At 40.9% G+C, this 15,180-nt stretch overlaps 1 protein-coding gene and 1 long non-coding RNA gene across 5 annotated transcripts in view; one reads left to right on the top strand and one right to left on the bottom strand.

Moving 5' to 3' along the window:
• Positions 1 to 13,715, bottom strand: LOC140527372 (uncharacterized). The gene is made up of 3 exons (XR_011974780.1): positions 13,632 to 13,715; positions 9,337 to 9,616; positions 1 to 331 (listed from the first exon to the last, which is right to left on the bottom strand). It is a non-coding gene; the product is annotated as an uncharacterized lncRNA (long non-coding RNA).
• Positions 13,180 to 15,180, top strand: part of LOC140527370 (glutathione S-transferase Mu 1-like) — a 15,027-nt gene continuing 13,026 nt past the window's right edge. Inside the window, exons 1-3 of one of the 4 annotated variants that reach the window (XM_072644261.1) lie at positions 13,180 to 13,216; positions 14,117 to 14,203; positions 15,063 to 15,138. In XM_072644261.1, the coding sequence (XP_072500362.1) occupies positions 14,174 to 14,203; positions 15,063 to 15,138 (106 nt within the window). In that variant the 5' untranslated portion in view covers positions 13,180 to 13,216; positions 14,117 to 14,173. Of the gene's footprint in view, positions 13,217 to 13,628; positions 13,719 to 13,911; positions 14,204 to 15,062; positions 15,139 to 15,180 lie in introns of those variants that run through there. The other 3 variants (XM_072644262.1, XM_072644264.1, XM_072644263.1) reach the window with 3 other exon arrangements.

Consider the following 15,180-nt stretch of genomic DNA (forward strand, 5'->3'; position numbering starts at 1 on the left):
GATAAAACAAATAAGAAAAATCAGAAAATGCATGCTAAATTTAAAAAGATTATGAAGTGCAGAATTAGAGAATCTTTAGTTCTAGAAGAGGTTTTAGAGGTCACAGAGAAAACAATCTTGCCTGGGGTAAGAGCGTCCCCCTCCCCTGGGCAGAAAGTAAGTCACCTAGTTTCTGCTCACACACCTCGAGTGATGGGGAGCTTACTACCTTAAAAAATAGCGTATTCCATTCCTGGATGACTCTAATTATTAGGCTCTTCTTGCTGCTGTGGTTCATCCTTCATTTCTGAAGAGGAGTTATGACCTCATGGGATGTTGTCTTGAGTTGAGCCTGAATTGGATTTAAGTGAAGCAGTCACAAAGTCATTTCATTAAGTTCTTCTATGTATTAATGAGAAACTTACTTCCTTATAAATTTTGACCTATAGGTTTTTAGGTCTGTTCTGGAAACAGAAAAAAATATTTAATCCCTTTCCATATGATAATCCTTCAGATATTTTAAGCTCTCATATTCAAAGACTCAGAAGGATGATAGATATAAAACTTAAAGAGATGCTAGATATCATCTAGGCAGCCAGATGGAACAGTGGGCCTCGAATTAGGAAGGCCTGAGTTCAAATCCAACCTCAGACACTGACTAATTGTGTGACCCTGGGCAAGTCATTTAACTCTGTTTGCCTCAGTTTCCTCATCTGGACAAGGAAAGGGAAAACTGCTCCAGTGTCTTTGTCAAGAAAACACCAAATAGGGTCACAAAGAGAAGTCATCTAGCTCTCATAAAATGAGATAACATTTGCAAATTACTTTACAAATGTTAAGATGGTATTTACATGCTATATTATTTTCCAGTCCAACCCCCTCATTTTACAGATAAGGAAACTAAGACTCAGAAAGAGTCAGTGACTCATCCCAGGTCACAGGTAAGAAGTGCCCAAGGCTGGAATTCCCAAACAATTCTCCTGACTCCAAATCTGGTGCCCTTTCCACTATACCCCACTGTCTCTTATAACCTTCTGTGACATAGTAGGTAGCCTTTGAAGGGCAGTAGAACCAAAAATTTCATAATCATACAGCCAACTTGGTGACCAACTTCTCCAAATTTATCGGGGCTTGTCCTTGAACAAGGGACACAGAGTTTGTCACCAGGCCCATACTTGGAACTTTTTCCATCTTGGCAAAAGTAGGACCTGTCGGAGATTAAATCCTATTGGCAGAGCCTTCAAGAACCCTGGATCCCCTAAAGTCTTTTCTTCTCCAGGATTGACAGTCTTTGATCCTTTGATATTCAGTTTGGCAGTACCATCTGGGTCTCCCTCCTCTGGACACTATTCAGCCTGTAATGTTATCTCTCAATCTCAGTGAGTACAATCAAATAAACAAAATCGGGGGGAATAAGCAGAGGGGCAGAGAGGATCCAAAATATCAAACCACAAAATCTGAACCATTTACACTTTGATAAAATATATTTCGATTAAAAAAAAGATGTAAACTTTAGCAAAATAACTTTCTTCTTCTAGGACAGCCTCAGACTAGAATATGTCTTAGAACAGTAAGTTATTTTCTCTGTGTATTCATAAAATGTTGTTATTGATGTGTACGTAGTAATTCTGCTTTCCTGCCTCTGTATTGCTTCCTATAAATTTTTCCATATTTCTTTGTATTTGTTTTTTGTCATTTTTATGGCATAATAAAGTGGCATTGCATTTATAACCCCAGCTGAAAGCCAGTCTGGAATCGCACAGACTTCTAATCTCATGGCTTGGAAACTTCTCACTAATCATACTGTGGTTTGTGCCCCCACTCAAGGTTGGTTTCCCCTGAGAAACTCTGAATATGGCTCATTTAAAAAAAATCTGTCCTCTAGGAGTACTGACTTTCTTCCCCTAAACAGCCCAGGCTGCCAAGACATTTTAAGCTTAAATCAACTTTATTATAAGGCATAGAAGAAATGGGAAAAGGAGTAGTTATAGATAGCCAGGAATAGCGCTGACTCTAGTTAGAGAAACTCTACCCATGCGACCCTGGCCAAGTCACAGCCTCTCTGGGACTCAGTTTCCTTATCTGTAAAATGAAAGTTTTCCAGCTCTAGCTATCTGATCCATGGACTCATAACCCTAGTAGATAAGGTCCCAGGAGCTTTGTAAGTTGCTGCTTCTAGGGACTATTGTGAATTACCTTTATCTCAGATCCCAGTCCTTGTTCCACCTGTGTATCACTCCTGTCTTTCAGCTTTGTCCCATGGCACTGGTCCTGCCTGGACGATGCATTTTTGTGCATCACTGCTATCTTTTCCAGAAATATTCTCACTCTTAACTGCCAGCTTGGTAGCTCTTACCTCCATTCTCCCCACTTCTTTTTGCCAATTCTTCTTTTCTTTTGTAGCAAAAGCCATCTGTGCTTGAGATATCCTTGTCCTCTCCTTTCACTGTCTTCTAAACTCTCTACAATCTGTATTCCAACTTTTTTATGCAAGTGAAATTACTCTTGTCAAGTTACTAGCTGTCTCTTAATTGCCAAATGGCCTTTTCTCAGTCCTCATCCTTTGACTTACTTATAAAACACTTGGCAATGCTGATGACTATCTTTTCCTTCTGAGCACTCTCTCTTCTCTGGGTTTTCATAACTCTGCTCTCTCTTGGTTCTTCTACCTGTCTGATCACTCCTTTTCGGTTTTTGTTGTATGTATGTCCATGCCATGCTCACTTACTGGGATTGTCCCCTAAGACTGAACAAGGCCCTTTTTTCTTTCTCCAAGTCCCTGATTTGACAACTTCATAAATTCCTATGGGCTCAATTATCATGTCTAAGTAGATCAATTTCAGACCTATATATCCAGCCCAAAATCTCTCCCAAGTGGATCACATTGGACATTTCTAACTACATGTCCAGAGGCATCTTGAACCAGCTGTGTCTAAAAGAGACAAATCTGCCCCTCTTCGAAATGTCTCCACTACCGTTGAGATTTCCACCATTTTTCTGATACCTTGATGTCATCCTCAATTTCTTATTCTTACCCTATATATCCATTCTTACTCTATATATCTTACCCTATATATCCTATACACACACACACACACACATACATACACACACACACACACACACACATATATGCCAAATCTTGTAAATTTCTGTCTGCACAACATCCCTCGCACATGTTCACTTCTAACCATTTGTGTGACCAGCACTTTAGTTCAAATCCTTAATACCTCCTTTCCAGGCTATTGCAATAGTCAGTGATTGTGGCAAAGTGATGGGAAAAGGGGCAGAGAGTACTAAGAATCACACAGCTTCTAGACTGCCATCTATAAACTTTAATTTGACTGCCGGTGCTTGAAATCCTTGTCCAACAATCAGTGAGGGAACATTCTGCTGGGGAGCTGAATCATAAAAATTCTGACATTCTGGTTATAAATGAAACCAGAAGCAAGAAGGAAATTGCAGCTAAAAGGAAAAATGCCTCAGGACTATTCCTTGGAGAGCCAGAGAGAAGTTATTGGAGCTGGTTTTATCAGTCCAAAGGTAACAAACATTGTTTCATGGGAAATTTGGTCATTTCATATTATGATACTGATAAGCATTTGCAAAAAGATCACTATGAAAATAATTTCAGTTTATGTTCCAAAATTGGTTGCTGAAGACAGAAGTAGAGAAATTTTTACCAAGAACCTTATCAAATCCTCTAAATTAAATCTATATATACTGTGATACTTGGTGATGTATGCAAAGATGAGAAAAAAAGTGAGATTGGTGAGAAATATATGGAAAATCATGGTGCAGGAGTAGAGAGTGAGAAGTCAAAGATGATTAGGCCACATAGAAGCCTCATTGCTTTAGATCAAGAACACTTTCTTTTAGAAAATAATTGGTAACTAATTACTCAATGTGGTGAGTAAAAAATAACATCACAAAAAATCAAATGGGTTATATTTCAAGACAGGAAAAGATTTGCTGTTATTATGGATTGGTAGATCATTTTCCGTTGTGTCTGATTGTTTGTGACCCCATTTGGGGTTTTCTTGGCAAAGATACTGGAGTGGTTTGCCATTTCCTTCTCTGGCTCATTTGAGTTAAGTCATTTGCTCACAGTCATACATCTAGTAAGTGTCTGAGGCCAGATCTGAATTCAGGAAGAGGAGTATACCTGACTCCAGACCTGACACTCTATCCACTGCACCATCTCAGCATCTATATAATCAGACCACTGACTCATTGGAGATGAGAATTAGTAAAAAGCACGAAGAAAGAGTGACAATGAGAAAACGATATGGCATACAAACTGAAGTAACTCAATCAAGAACTATTTAAACAAATAATTGAAAATGAAAAATGATAGATAGACAACAGAAGTATATAGATGCTAATTTTGATAATTTTTATGTAGAACTTTAATTGATGTAAATCTATCTGACCATGTTAACCTCCTTATTCAATAAACTCCAGTGGCTTCCTTTCAACTATAGAATTAAATAGAAAATCCCGTTTAGTAACTAAAGCCCTTCATATACTACCACACCTATCTTCCACCTTTCCAGTCTTCTAGTACTTTATATCCCTAACGCCTTGTACTCTGTGATCCAGTGATACTTTCATATTCCTCAAACAAGACATTCCATCTTCCTGACTGAGCATTTTTTCTGAGTATCCCCAATGACTGGAATATTATCTGTCCTTTTCTCTACCTTCTGACTGCCCTAGCTTCCTTGAACAAGTGCCAGCTAAAATCTCACCTTCTACAGGAAGTCCTAATCTCCCTTAATTCTACTGCCTTTCATCTAGATTACCTAAAATTTATCCTGTATATGCTTTGTTTGTACATAGTTATTTTCATGTTATCTCCTTCATTAGACTGTGAACTGCTTGAGAGCAGGGACTGGTTTTTTTTCCCTTTTTTTTGTATCCCCAGACCTTAGCATTATGCCTGGCACATAGTAGGCATTTAGTCATTTATTGACAGACTGACCAAAAAACCCCAAAAGTGGCTTAGCCAACAAGCATTTGACTTACTAGCCATATAAAGACAGATGGTGGCCAAAGGCAGCATCAGTTTAGAATATAAATTCATTTGTAAAATATTATATTGAAGTATGGCAGACGAAAGAAGAATTGGTATAGGATATAACCAGTTTAAAGTAACCTTTGCAAGAGAGTCAATTAAGCATAATCGATCCAAGGGCATTTAAGGCCCAAAATGGAAGGACAGCAAACAGAAGAAAAATGGAAAAGATCTGCAAATATTGCTATAAAGAACATTTCACCATCAAGGAGGCTGGAGCCACCATACTTGGAACCTAATGTCCAGATATGCTATAATAGGGGAGGTAGAAATGGTGCTAAAGAGAAAAACAAGGAGAAAAATGGAAAATCAGCTGGATTGGATTAAGTATATCTAGAAGAGATATGTGCTGGAGATTATACAATTATGGGAACATTAAGAGATTAATAGAGGGAAAGATACCAAAGATGAGGAAAAAAATTCATGCCTTATTAATACCCCCCCCCCAAAACATAGTAACTACCAACCAAGTAGTTTTCATCTACTCTCTCATCTATGCAGAATCTTTGTGAGAGTCATCTGTAGTTGAATTGAAGGCATTGCCTATCACAAGCAACATTTAAAAATAGATTTAATCTTTAATATTTGTAATTGACTAAAAAAACATGGAGACTGTATGAGATCCCACTGAGATCACTGTTTGTCAATTATGAAATTTTGATGTGGTAAAGCAAAACATTTTCTTTAAAATCTCTTTTCCAACAGTATCTCTTTTCTCATACATCAAAATCATATAAGACTCCTTGCAAGATATAATAACGGAAATAACTCTGTTCAACCACCCTCTGTTCACAAATATCAGAAGAGGCATAGAACAGTGTGTTTGTACTTGCCAAAGCTGTTTGCCCCTGTGGTGGAGATGTAGGACAGAGACCAAAGTGTTGTTTTTGATCTTTCAACTTTTGTCTTAGGTTCTCAAACGCTTGTCTGGTTTCTCTCCTCATTGTTTGACTCCTCCATCTTTCCTTGCTGTACAGACTCCTAAGGCTGAGCATCCCCTCATATTGGTGGATATGAGATTGACCTAGTTCCTTGCCCAGAGTAAAACTCTGGGAAGAGATAACTGACCTGGTTGGGTTTACAGTCCCTTTCCTTAAGGCACTGTTGCTCTTTTCCCATCTAGATGGTTCTATGTTGCTTTCTGCATTGCCTTAGCTTTCCATTTCTTCTTCTCTGATCCCTCTCCCTTTCCTCCCTGTCACTGGGCAGAATCAGGGTCTACTGACTCTTATGGAATAATAGCTGTCATGAAGGGAGTGAGCAGGGATCCTCATGGCTAGGCCCTGAATCACAAGCCCTTGAGTTTATTTGTGTTCTCTGTGTCTGGTGTATATAGAGGTGTAGGACAGAGTGCCAAGTGGGTTCTAGAAATGTGGGTTTTCTGGTATTATATAACAAGCTTTTTAACCTTTTTGTCTTATCTTGTAGATTCAGCTTTATTTACTCTATGTCTGGTACATAATTCCCTGTTCTGAGGTTTAGGGGACTGCTCAGGGCTGGGGAATAACAACTTCTCTGCCATCTTGTTGGTCATGTGACCTGATATCTGCCCAAGTGGCTCATGAGTTATATAATACGCTGAAACGGAACAGTTAAAGGAGAGACAGCCACTTGCTTTATGGGAAATATGCTTATAGAGACCTAGAGGAGCAGAAAACAGAACAAAAATATCTGGAATGAAACATGGGCACTGAAACTGTATCATGGAGCAATGGCTTAGGGCCATAGAAAGGTCTTGTGGGAGACTTCAGATAGACCCTCTGATGACCACCAGAATGAATCAGGAAGCAAATGCTGCCCCAGCAGGAGTTGGGGGAAGGATGGCTACCCTCTTCTTCTAGTCATAAGACTGTTCCCTTTCCCACTTTGTGACCATTTTTGGAAGGATGCTTTGAAAGTCCTTCCTCTGTACCCTGGCTGAAAATGAAATTGGGCATTTAGGTTTATAGCAAGACTAGCTATTCTCAGTAGGAAGTTGAGATTTCAGATCTTTCTGGGTGCAGCTGTGTTCAGCTGCTTAGGAGTTTCAGTGTTGTATTATTATTATTTTTTTTAATTTTGATTCCATTCTGCAAATGGGCTCTAACCTCTGATGCTTGGGAGTCAGGTAAAGGTGGGAAGGAGATTAGGAACTAAATGAGAATGAGAAAATTAACCAAATAAATGAAGAAATTCTTCATATTTCACACTCTTAAATGAGGGGAGATAATTCCTAGGCAAGGCACCAGGAAACTGGGAGCCTCTGGAACCCAGCCCAGCCAGAGCCCATATAGCTCAAGCTTGTAGTGCTACCTGGTGGTTTTCGCTAAGATTGCACCCTGAGTAGTTATTTCAGTCCCAACCCACTGGCTTCTCCATTCTCATTCCCAACATGAGATAGGTGCTCCTTGGGAGGAAAGAAATCTCTATAAGCAAAAGAGGCTGCAAGTAGCAAGGACCATGGATATTAAAAGTTTTATAGAATGGTATAATGGAATGGGGCAGGATAGATAATGCATTATCTCACTTGAGAGAGGCTGGGGAGCTTGTTTCTTGAAAGTCATGAGTACAGATGATGAAAGTGTTCTGTTCCCCAGTCTGGGGGCATGCACAAATGTTCTGTAGCTTGCTGAGCCTGCTAATCATGTGATAAGGTGATTGTTGATTGTCTGAACAAGATGCATTCAAAAAGTCAAATAATTCAATAATTCAAACATTAGGGAGGAGAGGGATTTGGACCCTCTCTTGGCAGGGGCCAGTATGAAGTCAAGAGTACAAGATCCCTGCTCCACTTTTAGGTGAAGATTGGAGATGACTATTACCTTGTGATTTTTGAAAGGTCAAGAGAGAAAACCACCAGAAACCTAGAAACCACATACCAGAAGTATATGCTGGAGTTTTCCAAAAGTCAGACACTGAGGAATGACATTCAAGAGTAGCAGAGATGCAGAGTCATTCACCAATTAGCCATGTCACATTTGGAATTAAAGTTAAAGGAATAAATGCTATGTAGAAACTACTTGAGCCCGCTCCCACCAGGGACCAAGGAGGGATAGCAGAGAGTGTACCCCCAAAGGTTGGTAGGAAATGTTTGTAACTTATGATCTTATTATGCATTTGAAGTAGGTAAACTTTTGTAGAAGATAATTAATGCTAATTGAAATAGATATCCTTCTACTGAAGCTAATTGATGTTAATTGGTTAAGTAGAACTGGGGTACTACTCATTAGCAGCTAATAGTGAGAAGAACATATTGGAATGAGGGTTTTGAAATGATAGCGTTAGAGAAGAGACACTCTCAAACCCTCAGGTGTACCCCTAGAACACTGAGGCTACATCTGTAGCCAGCCTCACTGTGGAAGAATCCTGGCTAAATGATACTATTTGCCAAGGGTGGGGAATCTTCGGCCTTGAGGTCACATGTGGCTCTCTAGGTCCTCAAGTATGGCCCTTTGACTGAATCCAAACTTCACTGATTCTGTGAATAAGAGAGAGATTACTATTATTTTTTAATTTCCACATTAGTCACGTTGTAAAAGAAGAATCAGAACAAAAAGGGAAAACTACAGGAAAGAAAAAGCAGTAGAAAAAGAGAAAATAGTATGCTTCAATTTCCATTCAGATTCCACAGTTCTTTCTCTGGATGTGGATGGCATTTTCCATCATGAGTCTTTTGGAATTGTCTTAGATCCTTGCACTGCTGAAAAGAGCTAAGTCTATCAAAGTCAGTCATCGCACAATGTGGCTGTTACTGTACCCAGTGTTCTCCTGGTTCTGCTCACTTCACTCAGGATCAGTTCATGTAAGTCTTTCCATGTTTTTCTGAAATCCTCCTGCTCATTATTTCTTACAGCACAGTAGTATTCCATTACATTCACAAACTCCCCCTATTCAACCATTCCCGAATTGATAGGCATTATTTCAACTTCCAATTCTTTGCCCCCAGGAAAAGAGCTGCTATAAATATTTTTGTACATGTAGGTCCTTTTCCCTTTAGGATTATTTTTTTGCTTTCCTTTGTATCCTTAGCATTTAATACAGGGCAGTCACATAGCAAGCGTTTAATAAATGCTTATTGACTGACTGATAAATGAAAAAGCACCTATTAAGGGCTTATTATATGCAAAGCACATATACTTATGTGTATGTGCAAAGTATTGGGATATTGTAAAAGGGTCCAGTGGGACTCTAGCAGGGGGCAACATCGTGAGTGAGGGCTTGGCTCTCACTTCTTGGGACTGAGCTGGTGCCTAGATTATAGCAAACTCTGGACTCTGGCTCTCACACTTATGGTGGCTTACCATTTTGATATTGTGAAGATGAACAGAACAGAGAGGTAAGTATTTCCAGGTTGGATGGAGGGAGGGCTTAATGCTTCTCCTTCATATAAGCTTGCAACATGCCTCTTTCACCCAAACACAGCCAGGCAGAAAAGAGAAAGGGGCTTGCTTTGGCCGGTTGGTGTCCTTTGGATGCGCCTCTCTTCTAGCTCAGCAGCCAGGTAAAACTCTCTCTCTCTCAGTTCTAGAATATCTGCACATGTTCCAAAGTTCATGTGGAGCTCAGCCCCACTACTGGACCCTGTTAAGATAAGGTTAAAGACTTAGATGGGGGAAGGACCTTGGAGGCCAGATGGTCCAATCCCCGGTGTTTACAAATGAGAAAACAGACCCAGGTGAGTTGTCCAAGGTTACCCTCTAGTAACTAGGCAAGTCAGCATTTAAACCTTGGTCTTCTGACTCCAGATCAATCTCTCTGTCTGTCTCTGCCTCTTGGGAGGAATCCAGCGTTTACATAGCACCTGTTATATGCCAACCACGTTACAAATATTATCTCATTTGATCCTCATAGAAATCGTAAAAAGTAGGTCTCTATTATTATCCCCATTTTACAGTTGAGGAAACTGAGACAGACAGCAGTTGAAAGGACTTGCCCAGGGACACACAGCTGGTAAGTATCTGAGGCTGGATTTGAACTCGGGTCTTACTTGACTCTAGATCCAGTGCTGTATCCATTGAACCACCCAGGTAACTCAACAAATCCAGTGGCTCCCTATTGCAAATACAAAATACAAAACACAAAATACAAATACAAAAGCATCTGTTTGGTTTTCAAAGACCTACATAAACTAGCCCCATGTAAACGTCCCAGTCTTTTTATACCTCATACCATATCCCACACACTTTTCAATCCTACGATACTGGCCTCCTGGCTGTTCCTTGAACAAGATCCTCCCTCTCTAGGCATTTCCACAGGCTGTCCTCCATTCCTGGGCATTATCTCCTTGCTTATCCCGGCTTGCTGGTTTTCCTGGCTTCCTTCAAGTCCCAGCTAAGATCCCTCCTTCTATAGGAAGCCTTTCCCAATCCCTCTTAATTCCAGCGCCTTCTCTTTGTTGATTATTTCCTACTTATCTTGCGCATAACTTGTCTTGAAGTTATTTATAACTCCAAGTTTAATTTATTCATAATAAATTTATTTATAATAAATATAGCAATAAATATTGTAATTTAATATGTAAATATAATAATTAGATATATAAGATATAATTTATATTATATGTACTTCATATATTCTATAATGCATTATATAGAATAATTTAAGATATGAATATAGTAAATATTTTATATAAACATAAGTTAATTATATTTATATATATTATAAAGTTATACACAAATAGTATATAACTTGTATGTAAGTTATTTAAATGTTAACTCCCCCTTTACATCATGAGTTCTTCCAGGGCAGAAGGACTGCCTGCCTTTCTATTTCCAGAATAGTGCCTGGTACATTGTTGTTTGCTGTTGAGTTGTTTCAGTCACATCGAATTCTTTGTGACTCCACTTGGGGTTTTCTTTGCAAAGATCCTGCAGTGGTTTGCCATTTCCTTCTCCAGTTTATTTTTACAGATGAGGAAATGGACGCAAAAAGGGTTAAATGATTTGCTCAGGGTCACACATCTAGTAAGTGTCCAAGGTCAGGTCTGAACTCGGGAAGATGGGTCTTCCTGACTCCAGGCCCAGCCCTCTATCCACTGTGCCACCCTGCTGCTCATCTAACACACAGTAGATGCTTAATATTAAGTGTCTGGCACGTGGTAGGTGCTTAATTAAGGCTTATTGGTTGGCAGAGGGACACTTCAGGTCTGTCTGACCTTCACTCACAGATGTGACTCAGTGAGGCCACCGAAGATTCTTCTTACTCAGAGGCAAACAGCATCCCCCTCCTGGTGCCACTAGGACTCCTCTGGCCTCCAGCTTTCTTGTATAACCCCAAATCTGTAAGTCTAGTTATATACATAAGCCTTTCCTCCCCTTAGTTCAACCACTTCAAAGTTTCAGGTTTGCAAAAGGAATTTTATCAGAGAACTAAGGAAAGGTAAGAGAGAACAAGAGAAAGGAGATATTCTTGAAGACGATGCCAGCAGGTACCAGGTCTGTCAGGTCCTACCAAGTCTACAAGGTTTCAGTGTTGCACTGGCTGATAGATTGTGTATCTGACATCAAAGGACAAGCACGGCTAAGGGCCTCATTGTCAACTTGACTATCTGATGATGAATTTTTGGGCAACTGAAAGACAGGCCACTGAAGTCTGGAGGAATTGGGTTCTTTGTGCCCGTGCTGAGGAATGGAATCACCATGCCTTGAAACATCGAACTATGATTAATTTCATCAGGGTTCCACTTGGCTGGTAGGAAAAGTGAGGTATCCTAGGGACACTGGGAAGTTTACCCTCCAGGGTGTCACTTAGTGAGAGCTACTAAGCAGGCTAAGAGTCAGAGCATTGCTTACTAGGTTCTAGCCAGGGTGTTTTTCCAGATTCAGCTACCATTATGGGAAGAGCAATCCAGGAAAAAGTTACCAAGAGGAGCATCAGATCAGAAGTTCCAACCAATGTGCTTGATAAGAGCTAGGGAACCACATGAAGTGGAGGCTGCAGTGTAGAAGGTATGAGCTTCTTGTAAGGACATGTCTCCCAGCTGTGGGAATTGTCCAATAAGGGAATGGGCTACTTTGAGAAGAAGTGAGTTTCTCATGACTAGAGATCTTCAAGAGGTAATCATTTGTCGACAACGTTGCATATGGCATCCCGATGTGTGTTGGACTACATGGCCTTGTCAGACTTGTGCTTTAGGAAAGTTACTTTGATGGTTGCACAGAGATGGATTGGAAGGGTAGAGACTTGAAGCAGGTAGACCCATCAGCAGACTACTGCAATAATCCAGGCAGGAGTGATGGCGGCCTGCAACTGAGAGATGCCAGTGTCAGAGGGGAGAATGAGAATATTTGAGAGCTGTTGAAAAGGTTAAATAGACAGACCTTGGCAACAGATTGAATATGGGGGTGGATGTGATAGAGAATGAGGAGTAGATAATGATCTCTTGTTTCAAGCCTGGGGGACTGGGAGGATGGCAGTGCCCTGGACAGTAATAAGGGTATGTGTGGGTAAGTCATTAGGGAGAATTGCTATGTGACCCTGGGCAAGTTACTGAACCTTTGTTCACCTCAGTTTCCTCATGTGTAAAATGGGGATTAAAATAGCACCTGCCCCTCAAAGACTTGTTGTGAAGATTAAATAAGATAACAACTGTGAAGTGTTTATTTAGCACAATGTCTGGTACATAACAAGCACTTTATGAATGTTGACTAGCATATTATCATCATTGTTATTATTCCAGAGCTGGAGTAAGAGGTTGCCTGAATGTAATAATAAGGGATGAGGGAGATGTGAAGAAACTGAGCTGGAAAGAACTGGGAAGCAAAGCAAAGTACCCATCGATCGGGGAATGAGAACGTAAATGCTGGTAAACTATAGGAAATGGAATGGAATACGATTGCACTATTGGAAATGGCAGATCTGATAGTTTCAGAGAAACCTTGGGAGAGAAGGATATGAACTGATGCTGAGTGAAGTCAGCAGAACCAAGAGAATACTTCCTGCAGTGACTACCGTAATGTCAAATGAAGTAACGAGGCAGAAACAGAGGAGGGAGCAGGTGAATATGTGACTTGCCCTGCATGGGAGTGTGGGAGTGTGTTTGCGAGCAGAAAGCCATGTGATAGAATGTCTGTATGTGAGGATAGCATGTGAACATGGAATCTTAGACCTTTGGAATGGTAACATAATAGAGCTGGGTCAGACCATGACAACTCCCTGGTCTGGCTCTGTGGCTTCTGTCAGGTGACTACTTTGTAAAGTTACTAGATGTGGGTGTCTGAGTTTGGGCGAAGGACTTTCCTAACAGTTTTGAATCTTAGAGTTGGCAAGGACTGGAAAGACCATCTAGTGTAATTCTTCCTGTTCAATTGTGACTCTTTGTGACTCCCTGGACCAATACTGTCCATGGGGTTTCCTTGGCAAAGGTACTGGAGTAGTTTACCATTTTCTTCTCCAGTGGATTAAGTCAAACAGAGATTAAGTGACTTGCCTAGAGTCACATAGAGGCCAGATTTGAACTCAAGTCTTTCTGACTCCAGGCCTAACACTATATCCACTGTGCCACCTAGCTGCTTCCTAACTCTTACCTGAATATAAATCCCCTCTATGATGTCCCAGTCTTTGCCCAAAGACCTCCAAGGAAGGGAAGCTCACTTACTATCTCCTGAAGCTAACCACTCCAGCTTCATGTTGCATCAATGTTAGAACATTTTCCTGGTGTAATGAAAGCAGATGAGGCCAGAAGGTATGAAATCAGACAGAGATGGCATGACCACCCAATCCTATCTAGCTGGGCTGGGGCTCTGGAGTAAGGTGGGGTAGACACCTGGGATGGGCAGGAGGAGAATGAAGAGCTGGTGAGGTGGGGCTGGCCCTCAGAGCATGACAACACAATGTCTCCTCTTCCTCCTCCCATCTCCTGGAGCTATGGACAAAAGGGTGTTCTGGGGGGAACAGTGGAGGGCTTTGAGGCAGAGCCTGATATAAATATGGAGGCCCCAAGAGGAGATTGAAAGCAGCCTGTAGGGTGGGGTGGGGTGAGGACACAGGGGGTGAGCACGTGTGGGTACATGAGAGCAGCAGGTGTCTCCCCTCATTGGGATGCACTTGGTTCTGTCTTTTCCTCTTTTTCTTTTCCTGTAGTCCCTTTAGAAGCTTCCTCAGGACAGGTTCAAGTCATTGAAGTATTCCCATCACCAGATGATCCTGGCATATTGGGAAATTCGGGGGGTGAGTCCAGGGTAGATGGAGTGGGAACCAGGAGAGGGGAAGGGAAAGGGGAAGTGGGGACGCATGTCTTTTTTTATAGTTAACATTTCACCCACCCAATCTCCACCCTATGGATTATGCAATTTAGAAAGGGACCTAAGAGGTCATGGCAAAGACCCCTGTTAAGAATTCATGGACACTAGGAAGAGGTTGGAATGAAGAGATAAACCCTGGAGAAAGCTTAACTCCATCTTCATTTCCTGTCCTCTGTTCCATTTCCAGGGCTCATTCTCTACATTATTCTACCTGTTTCTCAATTTGCACCCACTAGGTTTTTTCTGATATCCTCACCTCTAACAAAAACAAGACTGTTCGCTACCCCATTTCCCAAATGACCATCAACAAGTCAGATAAAATAATATACGGTGAGGTATTAATGGGTGATGATGATGTGTTTATAGGAAAGAGAGAAAGAATCCTTCTCTCTTGTCTCTCCTATCCAGGCATCATATCTGATCTCATATAGTGCCTATCCAAATGTAATGTCATTAACCCGAAGGAGTGTCCTAATGCCAATGATTGACTTTTAAAGCTAAATAATGTGTATGTGAGGATAGTTAGGGAATATATACATATAAGGTGGCCTTCCATTGCCTCTCAAACCCAAAATCTTCGTTTCTAATATAGCCAACTTTTTCTGTGTGGGTTTGAGAAGGCTTAGTTTCTCTCACTAGGATGGGATTAAAAGTAGTGTGCATGGTGGGGTGGTTCAGTAGGCTTGCTATTTTCCTGTGGTAAACCAATAAGGGCTGTTGGAGGCTCACTGGAGGTCCTGAGGCCTCCTAGGAGATGACACTACCTTCCTCTTCCTCTTTCACAGCTTGCCCATCCAATCCGTTTGCTGCTGGAATATACAGGGACCCCCTATAAGGAGCTACTCTATAACTATGAGAAATGTGAGTGTAAAGGCCCAAGTGTGTCTATGGGTATTTTGGGAG

This window comes from Notamacropus eugenii, chromosome 2 (assembly GCF_028372415.1).
Source record: "Notamacropus eugenii isolate mMacEug1 chromosome 2, mMacEug1.pri_v2, whole genome shotgun sequence".
In the NCBI taxonomy this organism is placed as follows: domain Eukaryota; kingdom Metazoa; phylum Chordata; class Mammalia; order Diprotodontia; family Macropodidae; genus Notamacropus; species Notamacropus eugenii.